This window comes from Phoxinus phoxinus, assembly GCF_949152265.1.
Source record: "Phoxinus phoxinus genome assembly, chromosome: 2".
Lineage (NCBI taxonomy): Eukaryota > Metazoa > Chordata > Actinopteri > Cypriniformes > Leuciscidae > Phoxinus > Phoxinus phoxinus.
In genome coordinates this window covers 17,824,174-17,844,285 of record NC_136877.1, presented here as the reverse complement: position 1 = coordinate 17,844,285, position 20,112 = coordinate 17,824,174, and the positions used below count along the sequence as shown (strand labels likewise).

The 20,112-nt window shown below is 36.0% G+C and overlaps 2 protein-coding genes across 2 annotated transcripts in view; one reads left to right on the top strand and one right to left on the bottom strand.

The window, feature by feature from the left end:
• Positions 1–827: 827 nt before the first annotated feature.
• On the bottom strand, positions 828–6,059 carry LOC306983224 (uncharacterized protein). Its single transcript, XM_079583410.1, has 4 exons — positions 5,520–6,059; positions 3,823–4,155; positions 3,623–3,750; positions 828–3,528 (listed from the first exon to the last, which is right to left on the bottom strand). The coding sequence occupies exons 1-4, from the start codon at positions 5,890–5,892 to the stop codon at positions 3,166–3,168; spliced, it is 1,197 nt and encodes a 398-aa protein (XP_079439536.1). The 5' UTR covers positions 5,893–6,059; the 3' UTR covers positions 828–3,165.
• Positions 6,060–6,685: 626 nt separating this feature from the next.
• The window catches only part of zdhhc21 (zDHHC palmitoyltransferase 21), a 28,092-nt gene continuing 14,665 nt past the window's right edge, over positions 6,686–20,112 (top strand). Inside the window, exons 1-6 of the mRNA XM_079603718.1 lie at positions 6,686–6,825; positions 7,578–7,655; positions 10,410–10,604; positions 11,744–11,842; positions 17,189–17,300; positions 19,055–19,193. Of these exons, the coding sequence (XP_079459844.1) occupies positions 10,451–10,604; positions 11,744–11,842; positions 17,189–17,300; positions 19,055–19,193 (504 nt within the window). The 5' untranslated portion in view covers positions 6,686–6,825; positions 7,578–7,655; positions 10,410–10,450. The remainder of the gene's footprint in view (positions 6,826–7,577; positions 7,656–10,409; positions 10,605–11,743; positions 11,843–17,188; positions 17,301–19,054; positions 19,194–20,112) is intronic.

Sequence of the window (20,112 nt, the reverse complement as noted above, 5' to 3'; positions counted from 1 at the left end):
TTTAAAAAATGATAAATTAATAAAAAAATTATGAGCAAAATAAATTTGAACTTCTAAACTTCTTTATTAATTAATTTTCAGAAGTGGCTAATACTATTGTAAAATAACCAAGCAAGATACAGTAAATGACCATGTGAGTTCCAGTCTATCTTGGATTGTGGAGATGAATGGAAGGAAGATCCGAGTTAAAAAGGCACAGAGGAGGAGAGGATGGCTTACATGTGACTTAACAGGATAGCGGATTCCTGTCACCAATATTTCAAATGTTCAGTATTACTTTACCACATTTTCCTCTGGTATATGATTTTTGAAAGATTATGCACACAATAGCTGCATTTATTTGATAATAAATACAGTAATATTATGAAATATTATTACAATTTTAAAATGTGGTTTATTCCAGTACCCTTTAGTGTCACATTCTGATGTCCTGATTTGGTGCTCAGTGAATATTTCTTATTATCAGGGGTGTGCTTCATATTTTTGTGAAAATTAAAAAGAACAGCATTTATTTGTAACAGAAATCTTTTCTAACATTACAAATGTCTTTACTGTCACTTTTGATCAATTGAATGCATTCAAATCTTACTGACCCCAAACTTTTGAACAAGAGTGCATGTTCAATATTTTAATGTTATTTTATAAAACATATTTTGCATTCATATTTATCAAGCAAAATTTTAAATGTCAAAAGAATTTGTATGATTATTTTAACATTTTAATTTAAATGCGTATTTAATAATTACAAGCCTAAAAATAGACTGGCGTCTAATACTCAGCCTAACATCATAACATTTCTAATTAGGCCTTTCAAATACAGTGCAGTTCATGGTAATGAAGGGGTTTATTTCACATTATTTAGACAAAAATCAGATCACATTTCAAAATCCAGGTAAATTAGGTAAAAATCCAGATAAAACAATAACAACATTTCCACACAAACACACAACTTTATTATAGCTGATGATGTTTCACGGTCTATAACTTAAAGGGCACCTATTATGGAATTTTGAAATGTACCTTTCATGTAGTGTATAACATAGATCTAAGTGAACAAAAACATCCTGCAAAGTTTGAAATATGAAAGTGCACCGTATATAAAGTTATTGTCTTTCAAAAGTAAGAGTCGACTCGGAGTCATTTTTATGAATCGTTAGAAGACCGAAGCTTTTTCTCTGACTAGATGACATCAACTTGTCAAGTTATTTGAATACGATACGCCCACTTATTGCGCTCCAAGGCCAGGGAAAATATCATGACGACGAGACGCTGTGTTCTGAAGTGCGACTCAAAAGCCAACTTTTTTCATCTGCCCAAGGAGGAGCATTTGAAGACTAAGTGGCTACAATTCATATATACAACTATACCACAGAAGTATAGTCCGAGCCTTGTGCTTTGTTCGCGCCATTTTGAAGACGATTGCTTTTTAAATGCAATCAAACTTGGATTCGCGAGCCGGCTGATATTGAAGGAGGTTAATTTCTAAGTGTATTTACGTCAGCTTCCTCCTCCGTATCACAACCTGTAAGTGTTATTAATAATTGTTGCTTTTATGTTTTATGTAGCATGCTTAATGCTTAGCTTCTAGGTCTTCAATGACAATTGTATTGAGATATGTGAAGTGTTTGTCGTTGTTTTCGGAGTTGTCTGACCACTTACATTTCGGAGAATAGAATAATACCTCGTAGTAACGTAACTGCATTTTTTTTTTTTTGTAAAAACGTTATGTTTATGCATCGGGCTAATGCAAACAAAGACTGATTGTGCTTTTACAATATGAACTCTGGGCTATGCTCGCTAAAATAACATTAAATTCTTTATCTTATTTTTAGTTTTTTACTACAAACTACAAAGCAGTGGACTATAATCATTATTATAACACGATTTAATTGATAAAAGCATCATTGTACTCCGTGTTAAACAATAAGTATTATCTCTGTAAACACTGCTGGGTCATCTGACCAATCGCAGATTAGCGTCACGCAAAGGAGGGGTTTGGAAAAATTAGTCGTTGAACGAATCATTTGGGAGTCGGTGAGCAAATCAGGTAAAAATAAATGCATATTATACGAAAACAAAAGTGTTTTTTGACATTGCATGCACGTAAAACTGTTGTTGGGGACTCCCTAAACAACATTAGGAACATTTTAAATGTCATAATAGGTGCCCTTTAAAAATATCAAATTCACAGCAAGGTCCAACAGAAGAACTAGGGGAGAGCGGGGCACAACCTAACACTTTTTGACTTTCTCAGTTTGTGTAAATCCACTTGGGGTTCAGAGAATGTATTTTTTACCCACATTAATTTCCCACATGTCTAGTACAATTATGTGGTTTCGTTTTATTAATACAGCATATACTTTTTTCTTAATATACCCCAAAAGAATGGAAGTGAAATGTGACAACATGCCCCATAGGTGGGGCACATTGTAACATGACCATATGAAAGCTTAAAATGTTATCTGATCTAATAAAATATATATATATGAGACAAACTAAAATATTTTGTCAATACAATACAATTATTAACTTCAAATAAAATAATGGCATTTTTTTAATAATTAAAAATTATTCCAAATTTCAAAAATGTTTAACTCAAATTTTTGAGTTTGACAACAAACACACCAGAAAACAGCTATACAATAGTTCAACAAAATAATAATAATAAATTATTTCTGAACATTGACTCTCAGTATTTATTCACCCTTTTCTCATGTTTTCTCAATAGAATTCATAAAAGTATAGAATAGAATAGCATTGTTCTAATAACACTGTGTATAATAACAATGTAACACTATTCTATATACTTTTATGAATAAAAAATATATGATCACCTGCGCAACTGGGATTTAAACCCTGCTAGTGTCTTCTGCTACTGAACGAAGCATTAAAGAACTATCTCAACTGTTAAATTAAAATAATATCAGATTTGTCTGTATTTTAGAGCCATTTTTTCTCTATAGAGTGTTGATATGGCAACTAGTAAATACACTATGTTTCCTCATGCTAGCATGTGTGGAAAGTTTTAAACCATGTGTGTTAAAACTAGCCCAGCGTTAGTGTGTGCCCCGCTCTCATCTACAGATGGTTCCGAGTTGTTGAGAACCTCAAACCTGACTGAACAAGCCAACAAGCTTTCTATCAAAACTGACTAATCAAATCGTTTTATACGCGTGATGTTTCAAAGACAGTACTAGGATGGTGTGATTTCTGGTGGTAGCGCAGACCTCCACAGTTTCTAAAACTCTTCCCACACTCTTCACACACATACGGCTTTTCCCCGGTGTGAATGCGGAAGTGCCGTGTCAGCGCCCCCGAGTGGCGAAACCGGACCCCGCACAATGAACAACTGTACGGACGCTCACCAGTGTGAATCCTCAAATGAGTCTTCAGGTTCTCCAGGCGATTGAAGTCTCGGCTGCACATGCTGCAGTGATACGGGCTGCATCCTGGAGGGAAAAGCTGCTGTTTTCTCGGCCGGGTCGCGACCGTGTCTTCTTCCACACTCATGAACATGGTTCTGTGATGCTGAATGGGATGATAACACAGATCATTTGAACTGTGAAATACACGGCTACATCATTTACGAAAATTAAGGGCTGGAATGGATGTTTGTCCTCACCTGCTCATTACAGTTTTGCGTTGACTGCGTGAGGGATGTCCTGTCGTCTTCTGATTGGTAGAGGTTGTGAAACGGGGTGGAGACAAGAGAGACGCATCCACTGGATGGCAAATTGATTTTTGAGGAGCCTGAGGAAATAAAAACGTAAATCACTGACAATATTTCAGTACAGCGGAACACTTTTATGGATTATCCATTACCGTGACTGTGGCTGGGTTCTTGATCCAAAGGTTCTGTCTCCCTCTGTGGCTTCTCTGGAGCAAGCTTCCAGTCTTCTAGCAGTTTTGACTGAACTAAAGTCATTCTGTTGTGCACAAACTCCTCATTACTAGTTGAGTCCAAACTATAGTCTGGACTAGAATAAGGAGAACCACATCCAGAGCTGCTATTCAGTGCAAGTTCTTCTGGATCTGACTTTTCACTTTTCACCTTAACTTGCTCAATTGCAGGCTGAAAAGATACGTCTTCATCGCTTGGATGTACATCTTGTATGAGATCTATGCTGAGCTCCTTTTGGTCTGATGCATCTTGCTCTGTGAAGACAGAAGTGACGACAAAAGTAAAGACAAAAAATTGATTATATATATATACACCGATCAAAAGTATTATTTTTTATGTTTTTGAAATGAGTCTCTTATGCTCATCAAGCCTGTATTTCTTTATCAAAAAACAGTTATATTGTGAAATATTCTTACTATTTATTTCTGTTATGCAAAGCTGAACTTTCAGCATCATTATTACTCCAGTCTTCAGTGTCACATGATCCTTCAGAAATTATTCTAATATGCTGATTTAAAGGGATAGTTCACTTTAAAATTAAAATTCTGTCATCATTTACTCACCCTCAAGTTGTTTCAAACCTGTATTAATTTATTTCTTCTGCTGAACACAAAGAAAGATATTTTGAAGAATGTCAGAAACCAAACAGTAGTCTGTACCCATTGACTTCCATAGTATTTTTTTTTCCTACTATGGAAGTCAATGGGTACAGACTACTGTTTGGTTACTGACATTCTTCAAAATATCTTTCTTTGTGTTCAGCAGAAGAAATAAATGAATACAGGTTTGAAACAACTTGAGGGTGAGTAAATGATGACAGAATTTTAATTTTAAAGTGAACTATCCCTTTAATACTCAGTTATTATTAATGTTGATAACAGTTGTGCTGCTTTATTTGTTTTTTAAACTGTTGATACTTTTTTTCAGAATTCACTGTTCAACAAAAAGTTCTAAAGAAAGCATTTATTCAAAATAGAAATATTTTCTAACAATATAAATCCTTACTACCACTTATCAGTTTAACGTCCTTGCTGAATAAAATTATTAATTTCTTCTAAAGAAAAAGAAAAAATGACTGACCCCAAAATTGTGAATGACATTGTTACAAAATATTTCTATTTGAAAAATAAATGCTTTTCTTTTTTTCTTTTTTTCACATTATATTAATCAAAAAACCCTGAAACATCACAGGTTATAAAAAATATTAAGCAGCACAACTGCATCCAACATTGATAATAAATCAGCATATTAAAATAATTTCTGAAGGATCATGTGACAATGAAGACTGGAGTAATGATGCTGAAAATGCAGCTTTGAATCACAGAATATAAATTATATTACGATAATACGATTATTTTAAAGTGTTATAATATTTCACGATTTTACTGTTTTCTGTATTTTTGATTAAAAAAATGCAGGCTTGATGAGCATAAGAGACTTCTTTCAAAAACTGACTCATTTCATAAAATGGACTTCATTCTTTTGACTTTCCATCATGCTGTAAAAGGGTCTAAATGTGACTGTTGTCTACAACTGTGATTACTATCAGTATCTAGATTGTAATGATCACATGCTTTCTGTTTTTCCTTTTGAGATAGGCTTCTCAATTCAAACGCACCATGTATAGGTGATGTGTGCATTTCATGTGATCGTACACGACCATCATGATGAGAGATTTCGTGAAAAGATCCATTCATCAGCCCTTCACTCTCATCCGCATGTACTTCATCGTGTTTCTGCGGTGTATCCTCTCGCAGACTGTACGAGCTGCTCTGATTTGATTCCACATGATTGAGATGCTGTGTTGGTAATGTGAGATGGTTGTTCTCCCGCTGTTTCTCGCTGTTATGCAGAAGTCTGCTGAACTCATTGATCGCGATCTCAAGCGCCACCTCAAATGCCCTGCGCAGCGCCGTCTCGAGCGCGGCCTCCACACATCTGGACACCAGTGATATCGGCTCCCTTCCGCTGACTTTCACACGAGCATTCATTTTATAAAAACACACCGTGTCTCACTGTCTACCTCTTCAGAATGCTTATTATGCGGACGTCGTTAGAGTCATTTCAAGTGCTCCAGGCATATACTCATGCATATACTGAACAAAACAGACTGACGACAGGAAATGCTTCAAAATAAAAGTCAATTAAACTCATAGAGCGTCTTGATCTTGTACTCAACATGATAATGATTTTTTTCTAATGTACGCTTTTATAAAATAAAATATATTCTGTTCATTTTCACCTTCATTTTGGTCTATTTAATTAACATTTAGTGTTATAACGGAATTTGAATATTTTCTCCGAGAGGATATTTATTCTTTAAAACATAACATTAGTCTCAGTTTTATCTTCTATTCATTGTGTGATTTTCAGTTTTTGCAAGCAATTTGGTTACTACACGGTTGAGTAGACTGCTAGTTTTGGACGAAATGCTGGTTTAACTTTTTATTTATTGATAAATGTATATTTTTAGCGAATAAAACTATTATTTTTATGCTTTTAAAACATGCGATTTTTCATGCTAGGTTTATTTTATGTTGGATAATAGTTCATCAAACGTATCGAATATTTCATAGAAGTCTCGTAAGATTATTATTTTTTTTACATTTTTTAATTAATTAATTTTATTTTATTTACTTTAGTTTTTATTTTATTATGACAGTAGTAGTGGCTATCCGTAGATTTACATAAAGCGTTTTCTCCATAGACTGTAAAAAAAGAAAAAGAAAAAAAGAAAGAAGGTTTTCTCACATTTAGACCGCACTCGTGCAATTTTGGCAGGTCAGTGGCGTTGCCCAATAATAAAAAAAAGCTTTGCGGCTTCCGTACAATCACAGTCCAGGAAGAGCTCCTATCTTTCGATCTTAGAAACCAACGCCAAACCCTCGACACCCAACTAAGACATTCACCGTGTGAGAAAATCAGTAAGTGTTATTTTGATTCGGTAATCCGATGTCATATTTCGTTTCGCAGGTTGTGCCTTTGTGTGTAGATCTTTATTCAGCTGTGTATCATCCTCGTGGGGATCACTCATCATCAGCTACTGCCAGGACATGTTTACTAACAGTGACTATATGATGTGTATACATAAATAGAAAAGACATGTCTTAAAAATAGAAACACGTTTACATGAGTTATATTTATAGCTTGGACTGTTTATGAAATAAACTGATTTGTTCTTAAAACATGGCTATTCTCCTAACATCAGGAGAACTGTCAGCCCATATCTGATATAAAATGCAGAGACATTCTGTTTTATGAGAAATCACAGCTATGTCATCTTTTGGCTTTATTTATTTATTTATTTATTTTGTTTTTCATGTGCCTATTAGAATTGCTCAAAAAATCAGTTTAATCACATGGGCGTATGCATGAACAAAGCCAGTGCAGTCCAGTAGGTGTCTCTCATGTGACCTCATTCATCATCACCTTTACTGAAAATCTCAACATACTGTCATTTATTCTTGAACTAACATTTTCGGGAGTACCTTTGCTGTTGCTGTTTTTAATACTTTGTTTTGTTTTAACTCCAGATAGAACATATAATGCATATATATATATATATATATATATATTGACTAAAATAGATGTTTGTTTTTTTGTTGGTTTGTGTCTAGGGCTAGTTTCCATAAATAAATAAATAACTTATATCCAGCGTTTGTTTTGTGTGTTCCAGGTTGTCATGGATAGGGCCACTGTGATGCTGCTGGTTTCTGTGGACTGACACCATTAAAGTAATACTACACTGATTCATGTAAGCTTCATCCATCCACTTCCTTCATATGCATGTTTTTATATCAACAAATCTTTTGTAGCACCATATTTAATTGGCTCTAGGCTACAGTCTGGTAAATAAAGGGTACAGGGTCGATTATGAGAAAAATAATCCAAAGCACAAAAATAAAACAATGCAAATATTACAAAACATGACGACTACAAAAACTCTATAAATCACTAGTTTGTCTGGACACTTTCCAACAGCGACAACAGTGGTTAAAGTTGCACCGTGAGACAAGTCAACTTTATTTTCATAAACAGCGCTTTATACAATAGAGATTGTTTAAAAGCAGTTTTACAGGGATAAACAGGAAAATAATGTTTCAATGATCCGAACAGAGTTCAATTCTGCTGTAAAGACGTTTTAAAATAAAAGTGTCTTTGTTCAGGCGAGGTCAGCTCAGTGTTGGTTCAGTTCCGTTTTGTTTGTTGTTGACATGATGAGAGTTAATGGGTTTTTGCTTATATCACATGATAATGGTGGGGGGGTCACAGGATTACGTTGGAATGGGAATTAGTCCCCTGTTCACTGATGGAAGGTAGGAAGAGGAAGTGAGCAGGATGAATGTATTCTTTGTTGACCAATGACCACAAAACCTCATAACATCAAGAAATATCAGTCTATGCAATAAGGAAAAGCAATTAAAGTACTTTTTACTTCACCAATATTTTATTTTTGCGTCACAAATGCATAGAGTCCCGGTCTCCATTTCTCTGTGGCCTTTAGCAAGGACTTAGTAGCCATTATACCGTTCAGCATTCAATAACTGTAAATGTCATCAAATATGAAATGAGTTCAATTCAAATATAAAGCAGCTCTGTAGAAAAAAGTTGATGTCATTATCCAGCTCAGTTCAGTTCTCATCAGTACAGTCAAATCCCTAACTAAGCAAGCCAGAGGTGACGGTGGCAAGGAACTCCATCGGTGACAGAATGGAGAATAAAACCTTGGGAGAAAGAAACCAGTCTCAGTCGGGGGACCAGTCCTACTTTGGCCAAACAAACCAACATGGTGTGGTTATGATTCCAGGCTGCGTCACTAATCAGAATGTGGATTTATATCATTCAGAATGTCTCTCTCTTGCCCCTGAGCCCCCTCCCCTGAGTTTAACAGACCCTTGCTGTGGGTTTGGTGGGGGTGTAATTGAAAATGAATGGGGAACAGTCACGTAAGATTGTGCTGTGATTTGGCTGTTCATAGTCAGACGTCACACCTCTTGTTTTCGTGTGCGTTTAGCGAATCAGACTGAATTAACAAAATCATCTGAAATGACTTGAAAATACGATCTGTCACGTTTTTTTTTTTGTGAGCCGACAACTTTAGTAGATCGTTTTTTGGAAATGAAAGGTACATCTTCGTGTCTGACTATCATGACACCTGCAGTGTTTAGTTTGATGACTGAGGATGTGAAAATAAGTTAACTATTAAAACAGCTGACCGTTAGTTCACAAATAAAATAGATGTAATCTGAAATTTGGTGCTGCATTCTTTTAGTTATTCCCCCAGTTTTACAGACAAGGTTAAAGCTAGTCCAAGTATAAAATGCATGTTTGATCTGTTTTAACTGAAAGCAACTTGCATGGATATATCTTAAAATATGTCATTGCCATTGTTTTGTCTCAAGAAGCACACCTGTAATCTTTTTTTTCTAAGGCACATTTATAAAAGCTACTTAAATGCCATAATTTAACTAAGGCCTAATCCTAGCTTAACTAAGCTCTCTATGTGGAACCGGGCCATTATTTTGGAACAAATGTACAAATGCTTAAAAGACACTAACTTGATGAGAATATACTTGTTTTTAATAAATAGAACATGAATTACATTGTTAATGTAAAAATCCAAAATAGTGTTTTTTTTTTTTTTTGAGGGGGAAAGATTAATAGTTTAAGCAATGTTATTTATTTAACCCGTAAAATGTGTCAAAATGGAAACCTGTAAAATGTGTTAACTCTTCATTTCAACACAATGCACACCATTGTAAAGGTGTCATTCCAACCATTACAAAAATAAAATAAAAATCACCAGTAAGTTCATTCCAAACACATTGATGTGGAATGGGTTATATTTTAAAACTATGCCACTGACAAATGATCAGAAAGTGTCCCACTTTCATACTTAAATTTTTACAGACCAATATGTTGGTTCGATTTTATGACAAGATGTATGTATCATATACAATGTGGCCCAAAAGTCTTAAGAACATTTGTGAAAGTGCTTCTATTTAATTTTTTTTATTTTTTTTATTAAAGATATTATCAGGATAATAATACGAAGAGTATATGATACTTTTCAGAATGTTATGTATTTGGTATGTCTCTCGAACTGCATAAACTCCACAGGTTTGTGAGAAACCTGAAGATCATGTTCTCCAGCATGGTTGCAAAAAGATATGGAAGCTAAAACATGACAAAGCGCCACACGACTTTGCGTCATAACCTTTCTTTGTAATGACCGTTTAATTTTTTTAATAATTTTTAATGTACTTCTGGTAATAAATTACATTTTGATTTTCAAAGGTTATAGAATTATAGTAGATTTTAGATATTTTTTTAACCCCGCTGTATTCTTGCTCCATTTGAATTGAATTGATGTGCTTGTTAAGACGTTCTTGTACAAGCTGGTTCATTTTTCATATCCTATTTTGGCCATGGACAAATCAATATGTTCCATATTAAATGGTACTTTTGGCCACCATTGATCCAAACTCTGCTTTCTGTTTACGATCAGGAGCTGCTTCAGTTATCCTGGCACACACGCTATCCGGAAGGATGAAGCTGCGACTGCATTTTGTGGTGGACCCCATGGGCTGGTTCTGCATAAGCATGGTGCTGTTTGTCTGGCTCTATAACAGCTTCATCATTTCCAAACTGGTGCTGTTGCCCCACTATGCAGAGGGACATATACCTACTACGCTCGTGGTCTGTAAGTGCTCTCACCCTGTTCTATTGGTAACAGCCCCTGTTAAGTGTTGTAATTAGTAATTCAGTTTCACTGAAATCTCTGGTTTCTGAAAAAATCTGGTTTGTGCAGGTCATTAAGAAAAGCTACAAATGAGTCAGTTAAAACCTGAATTCCTCTTAGATTAGAGAAGAGCAATTGAGATAATGAGGCCACGTTCACCATGAGAGTAAGTACTAGTAGAGTAGCAGTGCAAGCCTGATCAAATTTACATATCTGTTGCTTTCTAGTAATCCTGAAGATCTTGATTAGCTTGTTCAGGTGTGTTTGTTCAGGGATGGAGCTAAACATTGAAGGAAAGTGGATCTCGAGGGCTGGAGTTGCCCACCCCACCCAGACTTTAAGCATCGTAAAACGGGCAATCTACTACGTAAACATATGCAATCTACTGCAACATACAAAGTGTGCGGTCTTTTAATTCAGCTAAGAGGTCACGTCGTGAAACATTGATCTTCTGTTGGTCACACCTCTTCACCTGATACAAATTCAAAAAGGTCAGAGTTCACTAAACTTAAACTTTGGAACGCACCGAAATTGAGATTTAATTTCTTGTCCTCTGCATTTGCATGCGTAGAAATGGAAGTCAATGAATGAATAAGTGTAGTGTTCAAAAGTTTGGGGTTGGTAAAATCCCCAAGGTTGCACCAAGGAAGCATTTATGTAATAAAAAATATAGTAAAACAGTAAAATTATATTTTATAATGGTATTTTTTCCTGTTATTGGAAGGCTGAATTTCCAGAATTTCTTCACTCTTCTAATATGCCGGTTGTGTGCTCGAGAAACATTTCTTATTATTATCAGTGTTAAAAGTGTTTGTGCTGCCTAATATTTCTGTGGATTTTTTTCTTTTTTTTTCAGGATTCTTTAAATTCTTTTGTAACAACCAAAATTAGATCGCTTCATCCTTAGGTGTGCTATCAATAAAACCACATTAGTCTGTACAGAAAGTGGTTTGGGTGGATTAATTGGAGTTAACATGTCATTAACATGTTAAAATAGTAATGTAATAAAAATCGCACTACGTTTCTGCTTGACACCAATTCATGTCTAGCTATAGTGATTTTTGTGATAAATGTGAAATGTCTCTCTTCTATTTCTCCAGGTTACTATCTAGCATCACTGCTGTGTGTCTCAGCATTATTCAGGGCTTCCACCGCCGACCCCGGAAAGCTTGCTCAGGACCCCAAAATTCCACTCGGAGGTATGAAACAAACAATGCTCACCTATACTTTCTGTTTTTTTTTTCTCTAACACAGCAGCATATCTATACTTGTATTCTAGTAAATAGTTTTGTTTCACACATTGAAGGATTTATTAATAAGTTGCCTTAAAACTCTGCGCCTTTGAGTTCATATTAATTTATTTTAATATAAAACATTGTTCGCTATTCCGTTCTTCATGAAGTTCCACTAACTTACCAGATGAGGGCAGTATACCTCATTGTTCAGTTACTGTCATTTAATGTTACACCATTTTCAGAATGCTACAGTAATGTACAAGTGATCCAATGAACTGTCATTAGTACACTTTTGAATTTTTTTCACATCTGAAAAAATCTGTTGGTTCCTGTAGACACTGAGATATTAGGTGATACCGTTTATGTTGAGTATGGAAGTGTGTGAAATGCCTCCCATAAAGCATTGATGAATTAATTTAGCTCCTATACATAACTGTTGTGTTTCAGTACATAAGTGAAATCGAAAGTTTGTTACTTTGAGCTATGCTTGATGATCTATACTAGCTAGTTAATGGTTTAGCATGTCTGTTATTTAGCTGCAAGTACACTTGACTTTACAGAACACACCCTTTAATAATGTTCACCTGGATTAAAATGTATTATGATGCAATGATCAATAATTGGTTCTAAATTATATAATAATTATGTTATGAATTCGATTATAATTGGCTGATTACATTGTATGATATACATGACGCTACAAAACTTAATGTTGTTTCTAAAGTAAACTAACACATGATGGACATTTTTCTCAGTTACACCTAGAAGTAAATATCCACTTTTTTTTTCTGAACGAGCCTGCTGCATTTTAAATTATGGGTGGCACTCTGATTCGGAGAACTTCCACTCAAAAAGACTGAAACAATCATTTCAGGTAATAAGGCTGCACTACAAATAATCTTTATCAGTCAGCTTGACTGAATAAGCTGTACATTTTCTGTCATGCTCTATTTTTATCCATCAGGAAAATAATATAATGCTTGATATTTTAAAGTGACATAAATATCACAAAAATGTCTGTGACAAAAGATTTTAGTCCACTAGTTGTGTTCTGTTCCTCTTTATTATTTTATATTATATTATTATTATATAATACATATCTGTATTAATATGAAAAAGATGACAGACATTGTGACAGATCTGCTCTCCTGTTTTTTGTTCCCAAATCTCTTTTCTCGCATCTCTTCCCCGGTTTTTCAAATGGTGTTTTAAAACATATTTTTTTCTCCTTAAATGAGTAATCAGTATTTCTAAAGCTTGGAAATGCAACATTTATCTGTCAAAATGGGGGGGAAGACTTTGAAATATCAATCAATGGTTCAGTTAATGATGGAGCATTTTTTGGAGCAGGTGCATTTTTTGGTGCAGCATACACATCCATCACATTGCTGCTGAAAGACTCGTCTGAGCTTTTGAGGTTATTCATGGTTTGCTGATAGTAATTTGTTAATACATTTTAAAGTTTCCTTTCGATGTTCGAGGGTTTGGGAATGAGGAGAATGTCATTTCATTGTACCCAGTTTTTGCTGATTATTATTATTGCATTAATAGCGCAAACCTTTAAACAAGTTTATTGGCAGTTGCTGATTGTTTTACAGTTTAATGGAGGTTGCTCCCATAATTTGCGCAAAGCGGCATGGAGCGTAGGATAAAGGTGGAGAGAATAATTATATATACAGTGGGGAGAACAAGTATTTGATACACTGCAGATTTTGCAGGTTTTCCTACTTACAAAGCATGTAGAGGTCTGTAATGTTTATCATAGGTACACTTCAACTGTGAGGGACAGAATCTCTCAAAAATCCAGAAAATCACATTGTATGATTTTTAAATAATTAATTTGCATTTTATTGCATGACATAAGTATTTGATCACCTACCAACCAGTAAGAATCCCGGCTCTCACAGACCTTTTAGTTTTTCTTAAAGAAGCTCTCCTGTTCTCCACTCATTACCTGTATTAACTTCACCTGATTGAACTCGTTACCTGTATAAAAGACACCTGTCCACACACTCAATCAAACAGACTCCAACCTCTCCACAATGGCCAAGACCAGAGAGCTGTGTAAGGACATCAGGGATAAAATTGTAGACCTGCACAAGGCTGGGATGGGCTACAGGACAACAGGCAAGCAGCTTGGTGTGAAGGCAAAAACTGTTGGCGCAATTATTAGAAAATGGAAGAAGTTCAAGATGACGGTCAATCTCCCTCGGTCTGGGGCGCCTTGCAAGATCTCACCTCGTGGGGCATCAATGATCATGAGGAAGGTGAGGGATCAGCCCAGAACTGCACGGCAGGACCTGGTCATGACCTGAAGAGAGCTGGGACCACAGTCTCAAAGAAAACCATTAGTAACACACTACGCCGTCATGGATTAAAATCCTGCAGCGCACGCAAGGTCCCCCTGCTCAAGCCAGCGCATGTCCAGGCCCGTCTGTAGTTTGCCAATGACCATCTGCATGATGGTCCAGAGGAGGAATGGGAGAAGGTCATGTGGTCTGATGAGAGAAAAATAGAGCTTTTTGGACTAAACTTCACTCGCTGTGTTTGGAGGAAGAAGAAGGATGAGTACAACCCCAAGAACACATCCCAAACGTGATGCATGGAGGTGGAAACATTCTTTGGGGATGCTTTTCTGCAAAGGGGACAGGACAACTGCACTGTATTGAGGGGAGGAGGATGGATGGGGCCATGTATCACAAGATCTTGGCCAACAACCTCCTTCCCTCAGTAAGAGCATTGAAGATGAGTCATGGCTGGGTCTTCCAGCATGACATCGACCCGAAACACAGCCAGGGCAACTAAGGAGTGGCTCTGTAAGAAGCATCTCAAAGTCCTGGAGTGACCTAGCCAGTCTCCAGACCTGAACCCAATAGAAAATCTTTGGAGGGAGCTGAAAGTCCGTATTGCCCAGCAACAGCCTCGAAACCTGAAGGATCTGGAGGTCTGTATGGAGGAGTGGGCCAAAATCCCCGCTGCAGTGTGTGCAAACCTGGTCAAGAACTACAGGAAACGTATGATCTCTGTAATGGCAAACAAAGGTTTCTGTGCCAAATATTAAGTTCTGCTTTTCTGATTTATCAAATACTTGTATACACTGTAGATTGAACACGTAATACGCATGTGAATGACGTCTTCAGAGATTCTCGTTTTTGTTATTTACGCGGAGACCGTTTTCAAAAACATGCACTTTGAAACCCGTTTTCAAAAGCTTGGGTTTTCAGGCTCCAAAAACTCTGTTATCGTGTAAATAAACAGCCAAAACGCATAAAAAGTTTGACGTCTTTAGTTGAAACCAGTGTCGTGTAAACAGCTCCTCGGTATTGACTTTGCTTTAGAGATTGCAAGACCTGAGGGATTTGAACTGTTGCAAAAGAAATGGTGTTTTTATTACTGAACAGGTGAGTAAGATATGTAATTGAACAGATACGTTGCCATATAACGGAGTTTATTGTAAAGCATCTATTGCGAAGGGTTAAATTCATCCGCACAGTAACGCAGAACCAAAGCACAACCAACCTAGTTTTTTTCTTTAACCGCTATAGGGCATAGCGTACTTTTAATTATTTTAGCAGTTTTGTTTTTACCCTCAAATTCACCTATTAAGTGCAACACTATCACATGGATGAGTTTTTCCCCCAGATCGCTGTCATTTGTCCTGCTCTAACCTTTACCAGTCACCACAGGCTGTTAGATTTTCTTAAAGGATTTGTAAGTGGCAGTTTGCCGAAAGATTAATTAGACTCAGCTAGGACTCTGATACTATGAACAGCTTGCCGCTAAGCTAGTTATCACTGAATGGTCGGTCTTAGCAAGTCATGCCTTAGATTACCTGATATCCGCTTGGCTTAATGATGTTAAAGGCAACCTTCAGAAGAGTTGTCTGACTTGTCTGGGGGGCATTTGAGGTTGTATTTGTCAGAAAAAAAAATGTAACATTTTAGCAACATTCTATTTTGCTTTGTAATGTAACAATATGTGGATGTGCTGCAAATGTGGCCACTCTTTCTTCATTTCAAGAATCTGTCCCTTTGGTTATTTTATGCTGGGAAACAAATCAGACTGATATGTACAGTGGAAGAAATAAGTATTCAACACGTCAACATTTTTTATTAAAAACCTTTTCAATGCTGCAATTCACATGGTATCAACTCAAGAAATCCACTTAGATCAAGAAAACATTACAATCCATAAAACAAGTTATATTTAATAAAGTGGAATGACACAGGAATAAAGCATTGAACACATTGAGGGAATGTTTACACGACAACGATATGCTTAAAACGGAGACGTTTTTCTTGTTCAGACGACACCATTGTCAAAACGATCCCCATTCACATGGATCCGCGAAAAATATAAAAAATGCTTTATTCTGCTGCCAGACTGAAAATGTAATACCTATACATGTGCATGACGTCATCAATTTCAGAGATTCACGTTTTTGTTGTTTACAAAGAGACCGGTTTCAAAAGTTTGCGTTTTCAGGCTCCAATAACGCCGCGGTCGTGTAAATGAACGGCCGAAGCGCACAAAAAGTTTTACGTTTTTAGTTGAAAACGGTGTCGTGTAAACAGCCCCTAAAAAAGACCAGTACACCAAGGCAAGGCAGTAGCTGATTTAACGAAGTAGTTTTACCTCCTACCTGTGCAAAGCTGAATCAGCTGGGTTAGTGCATATTGATTGGTTAGAAACAGGCTTACCCACCTCTGAATACCAGCATTTTTTTTCCCACCAAGCATTAAAAACTATTTCAGTGAGCTTGTTCAATAATCATAGTGATTTTGGAACATTATTCTGGATATTGGATCATCTATTGTGATCTTAATGATTGTATAGTCCAAAATCCAAAGTATTTAGACTTTTAGCAGATTAGATTTCATAGTGTACATCCCCCTTGAGGCATAATAAGAGTAGAATGTATAGACCCCAATGAAATCATAATATTGGAATAGGCTCCACTAAGTCCAGAATAATTTCAGAACGTCATGTCCTCTGAGGACATCATCTCTTAATGAAATAAATTTGGTATTAAAATGATAGAACAATACGTTTTTTTTTTTTGTAATGTTTAGTGTCCTGCTCTTGTACATCTTTCTTGCCTGTCCCCCCCCCCCCCCCCCCCCACCCCCCCACATTATTATGTAAAGTTGAGAAAATACAAATTCTCTCTGAATACCACTAGATGGCAATGAATACCTTTTTTGTTTTTTGTCAAAGTTAGAATTACAGTTTGCTTTGTACGGGTTTCAACACTGAAAAGTGGATGATTTAGTGGTTTTGTTTTAGGTTTTGTTTGCCTTGTCATTTCAGAGAGAGACGACTGGGAACTGTGCAATAAATGCAACATGATGAGACCAAAGAGGTCACACCACTGCAGCCGCTGCGGCCACTGTGTCCGACGCATGGACCACCACTGTCCCTGGTAAAACTTTTACAAGAATACAAATAATAGTCAATACACTTCTACCAGCTTTAGTTTGAGATGTGGGAGTCTTTTAAAAATGTTCAGTATCTATATCTGATTCATGTATTTTGTACATAAATTGTCCAATAAATTAGTTTTCAACAGTGACAAAAAAAAAAGGTAATTTTATACGGCTATTCTAAGGCTTGTTATGTCTATGTGAGACGTGCTGAGATCTTTACGATGGTTTAGGATCCAAACTGAAATCTGGCATGTTGACCTAAGGTCACAGTATAACCTTAAAGGACCCTGTACCCCAGACAGCTTTACATTCCTGGTGGGTTTTGTATGGAGGAAGTTTAATGAAGTCTCTGTAGAGGGGTAAAACAGAGGGAGAGGCGATATCGAGTGACCAGAGAAGCCCGTGTTAAGTCCAGCTCTACAGTACAGCTGAAGAAGGCTGCTGTCTGTCTGGACTCAGCAAATCGTGACTCCCTGTCATCGCCTGTAATGGCAGAGGGAAGCGGAGGGGGAAAAAAACGAGGCCATATCGTTTTCCGTCTTCGTTTGACTAACAGTTCAACCTTGCCTGCTCTCCTCTCTCTCTCTCTCTCTCTCTCTCTCTTTTTTGGCCTTCTCTGCCCGCTTTCTCAACTGTGTTCCTTGTGCTTTGACTTATCTTAAAATGCAAGAATGTCAGACAGAGACCGCAACCTAAAACACATTGTGGCTGTATGATTTCTTTTGTAATGCTGCATTTACTTATGCCAAATCAATATTTTTCTAACTTAAATCACTTTTATTGAATTAGTCTTTATTAATTGGTCATTATTAGGTTATTAGGGTGGATTGGTGCTAATGGCACGCCTTATGGAAATTTACTTATAGTATATAATTGAAAATTGACCATGCAACACATTTTGTGCAGATACTTTAGCTAAAATAATGTTAAAGTTAATGCTTGTTCAAAACAATCACTGTAGCAAAGTTTGTACCATAATCTTTTCTGATAAATAAAGTTAATATACTTTTATTTAATAAATACAGTCATTAAAATATGGTGATTTAAAATATCCAGAAAAACGTGATTAAATAAAAATATATTCTGAAAGACTCTTACACTGCTTTAAAGGACATCCCCAAATGATTTAATATGGTTTTACAGTAGTAACAATACATATTTTATTTTATGATTTTTTTTAAAAAAATAATATTTTTTTTATATGGTTTCAAAATGAATATAGTGATTATCTCTAAGGTGGAAATCCAACTTAAGTAATATTGAACATTTTAATCTCACACTTTCATGTCAGCCAGTTTTTTATTATCCTATCAATTATTCAATTCACATTTAGTCGTATAGCGTTTTCACAATACATATTATTTCAAAGCAGCTTTACAGAAAATGCATGTTTTTACATTACAATTAAGAGTAATCTGTTATTAGATGACTGTGTCAAAGTAATGTCCTCATAGACTTTATATGTCTGCGTGCGATTGTGTTTCCAAGTGCACAGTGAAGCGTGGATTTTTAGAAAAGTGAAGCGGTTGTGGATTTTTATGCCTATTAGTATCATGACGTTTTGTTTAACTACATGTTAAGATCAAACTGTATTAAAAGCAATGTCATTAGCAAGCTGACTCACTAGGATTAGGAATAGAGCTTGTTTATTTTAGTTTAGGTACAGTATTACAATAAATATTAATACATATTAATTTGCACTTCTTATAATCATTTATTTAAAAAAAAATCTCTCTGTCTCTCTGTGCAGGATTAATAACTGTGTTGGGGAGGATAACCACTGGCTCTTTTTGCAGCTGTGTTTTTACACTCAGGTTCTGAGTCTTTACACTCTGGTGCTGGACTTTTGCCAGTACTACTACTTCCAGCCCCTGTCCTCTGTGGACCGGGTAAGACCATCTTACATTTACACTCCTACATTTATACTGTCCCGAGTGCTTTAAGTCTGTCACTATAAGGGTTTAAATCTTTTGAATAACTACTAACTTAAAGCTCAATTGTTCGTGTATGTGGGTGGACTTTATCATTTCCCTCCAATTCAGTGTGCACATTGTTTTAGGCAAACACAGTACATATGAGCCGTAATCAGTATCATTACAAATATGAATTAATTACTAGTAGCTACTAATTACATCTTCAACAGTGTAGTTATATTACTGTGCTAATTACTCTCTCTAAAAAGTATTCCAGTACTTTCTAAATCCCATAGCAACCATGACCATCTGAATGACATACAGTATTCTACTCTTTTGATTCTTTCAAATAAATGATATAAAATTGCAGAAATTATTTTTGAACTGACCAAAGTATTTAAAGGGTCATGAAACCACCCTCTTTTTTAAGTCTAGCTCACAATCTTTTTGAAAAATGCAACTTAAAAGGGCCGTGGATGGCTGTGAGAATAAGGGAGGGGAGTGGGTGTGGTATGGCACAGCAGGGGTGAGGAGAGGGGGGATAACTGTCATCGGCCAGTGACCCATGCACTGAGGAAAACGTGAGGAAATGCTAGATTTTTTATAGCTGGCAAAGTTTGTTTTGTGAGGACATTCCATAGGCGTAATGGTTTTTATACTGTACAAACTGTATATTATATCCCCTTACACTGCCCCTATCCCTAAACCTACCCATCACAGGAAACATTCTGCATTTTTAAAACATTGTTTTTTAAGCTATTAAAAAAGCTATTAAACACAGCCTGTGACGTGGAAACGATGAAGATTTTAAACCTGGAAGACGAAAATAGCGGGAAAAAACTAAGATTCCCCCTACTATTGAATCTAACAGATGCTAATATTGTCTTCAATGGTG

Excerpts from the sequence above, each read along its gene's own strand:
- LOC306983224 (XM_079583410.1), bottom strand. The coding sequence starts at position 5,892 with ATGAATGCTCGTGTGAAAGTCAGCGGAAGGGAGCCGATATCACTGGTG. Across the intron at positions 4,156-5,519 it reads GCACACATCACCTATACATG|AGCAAGATGCATCAGACCAA; the intron begins GTGCGTTTGAAT and ends CTGTCTTCACAG. Across the intron at positions 3,751-3,822 it reads AGAACCCAGCCACAGTCACG|GCTCCTCAAAAATCAATTTG; the intron begins GTAATGGATAAT and ends TTATTTCCTCAG.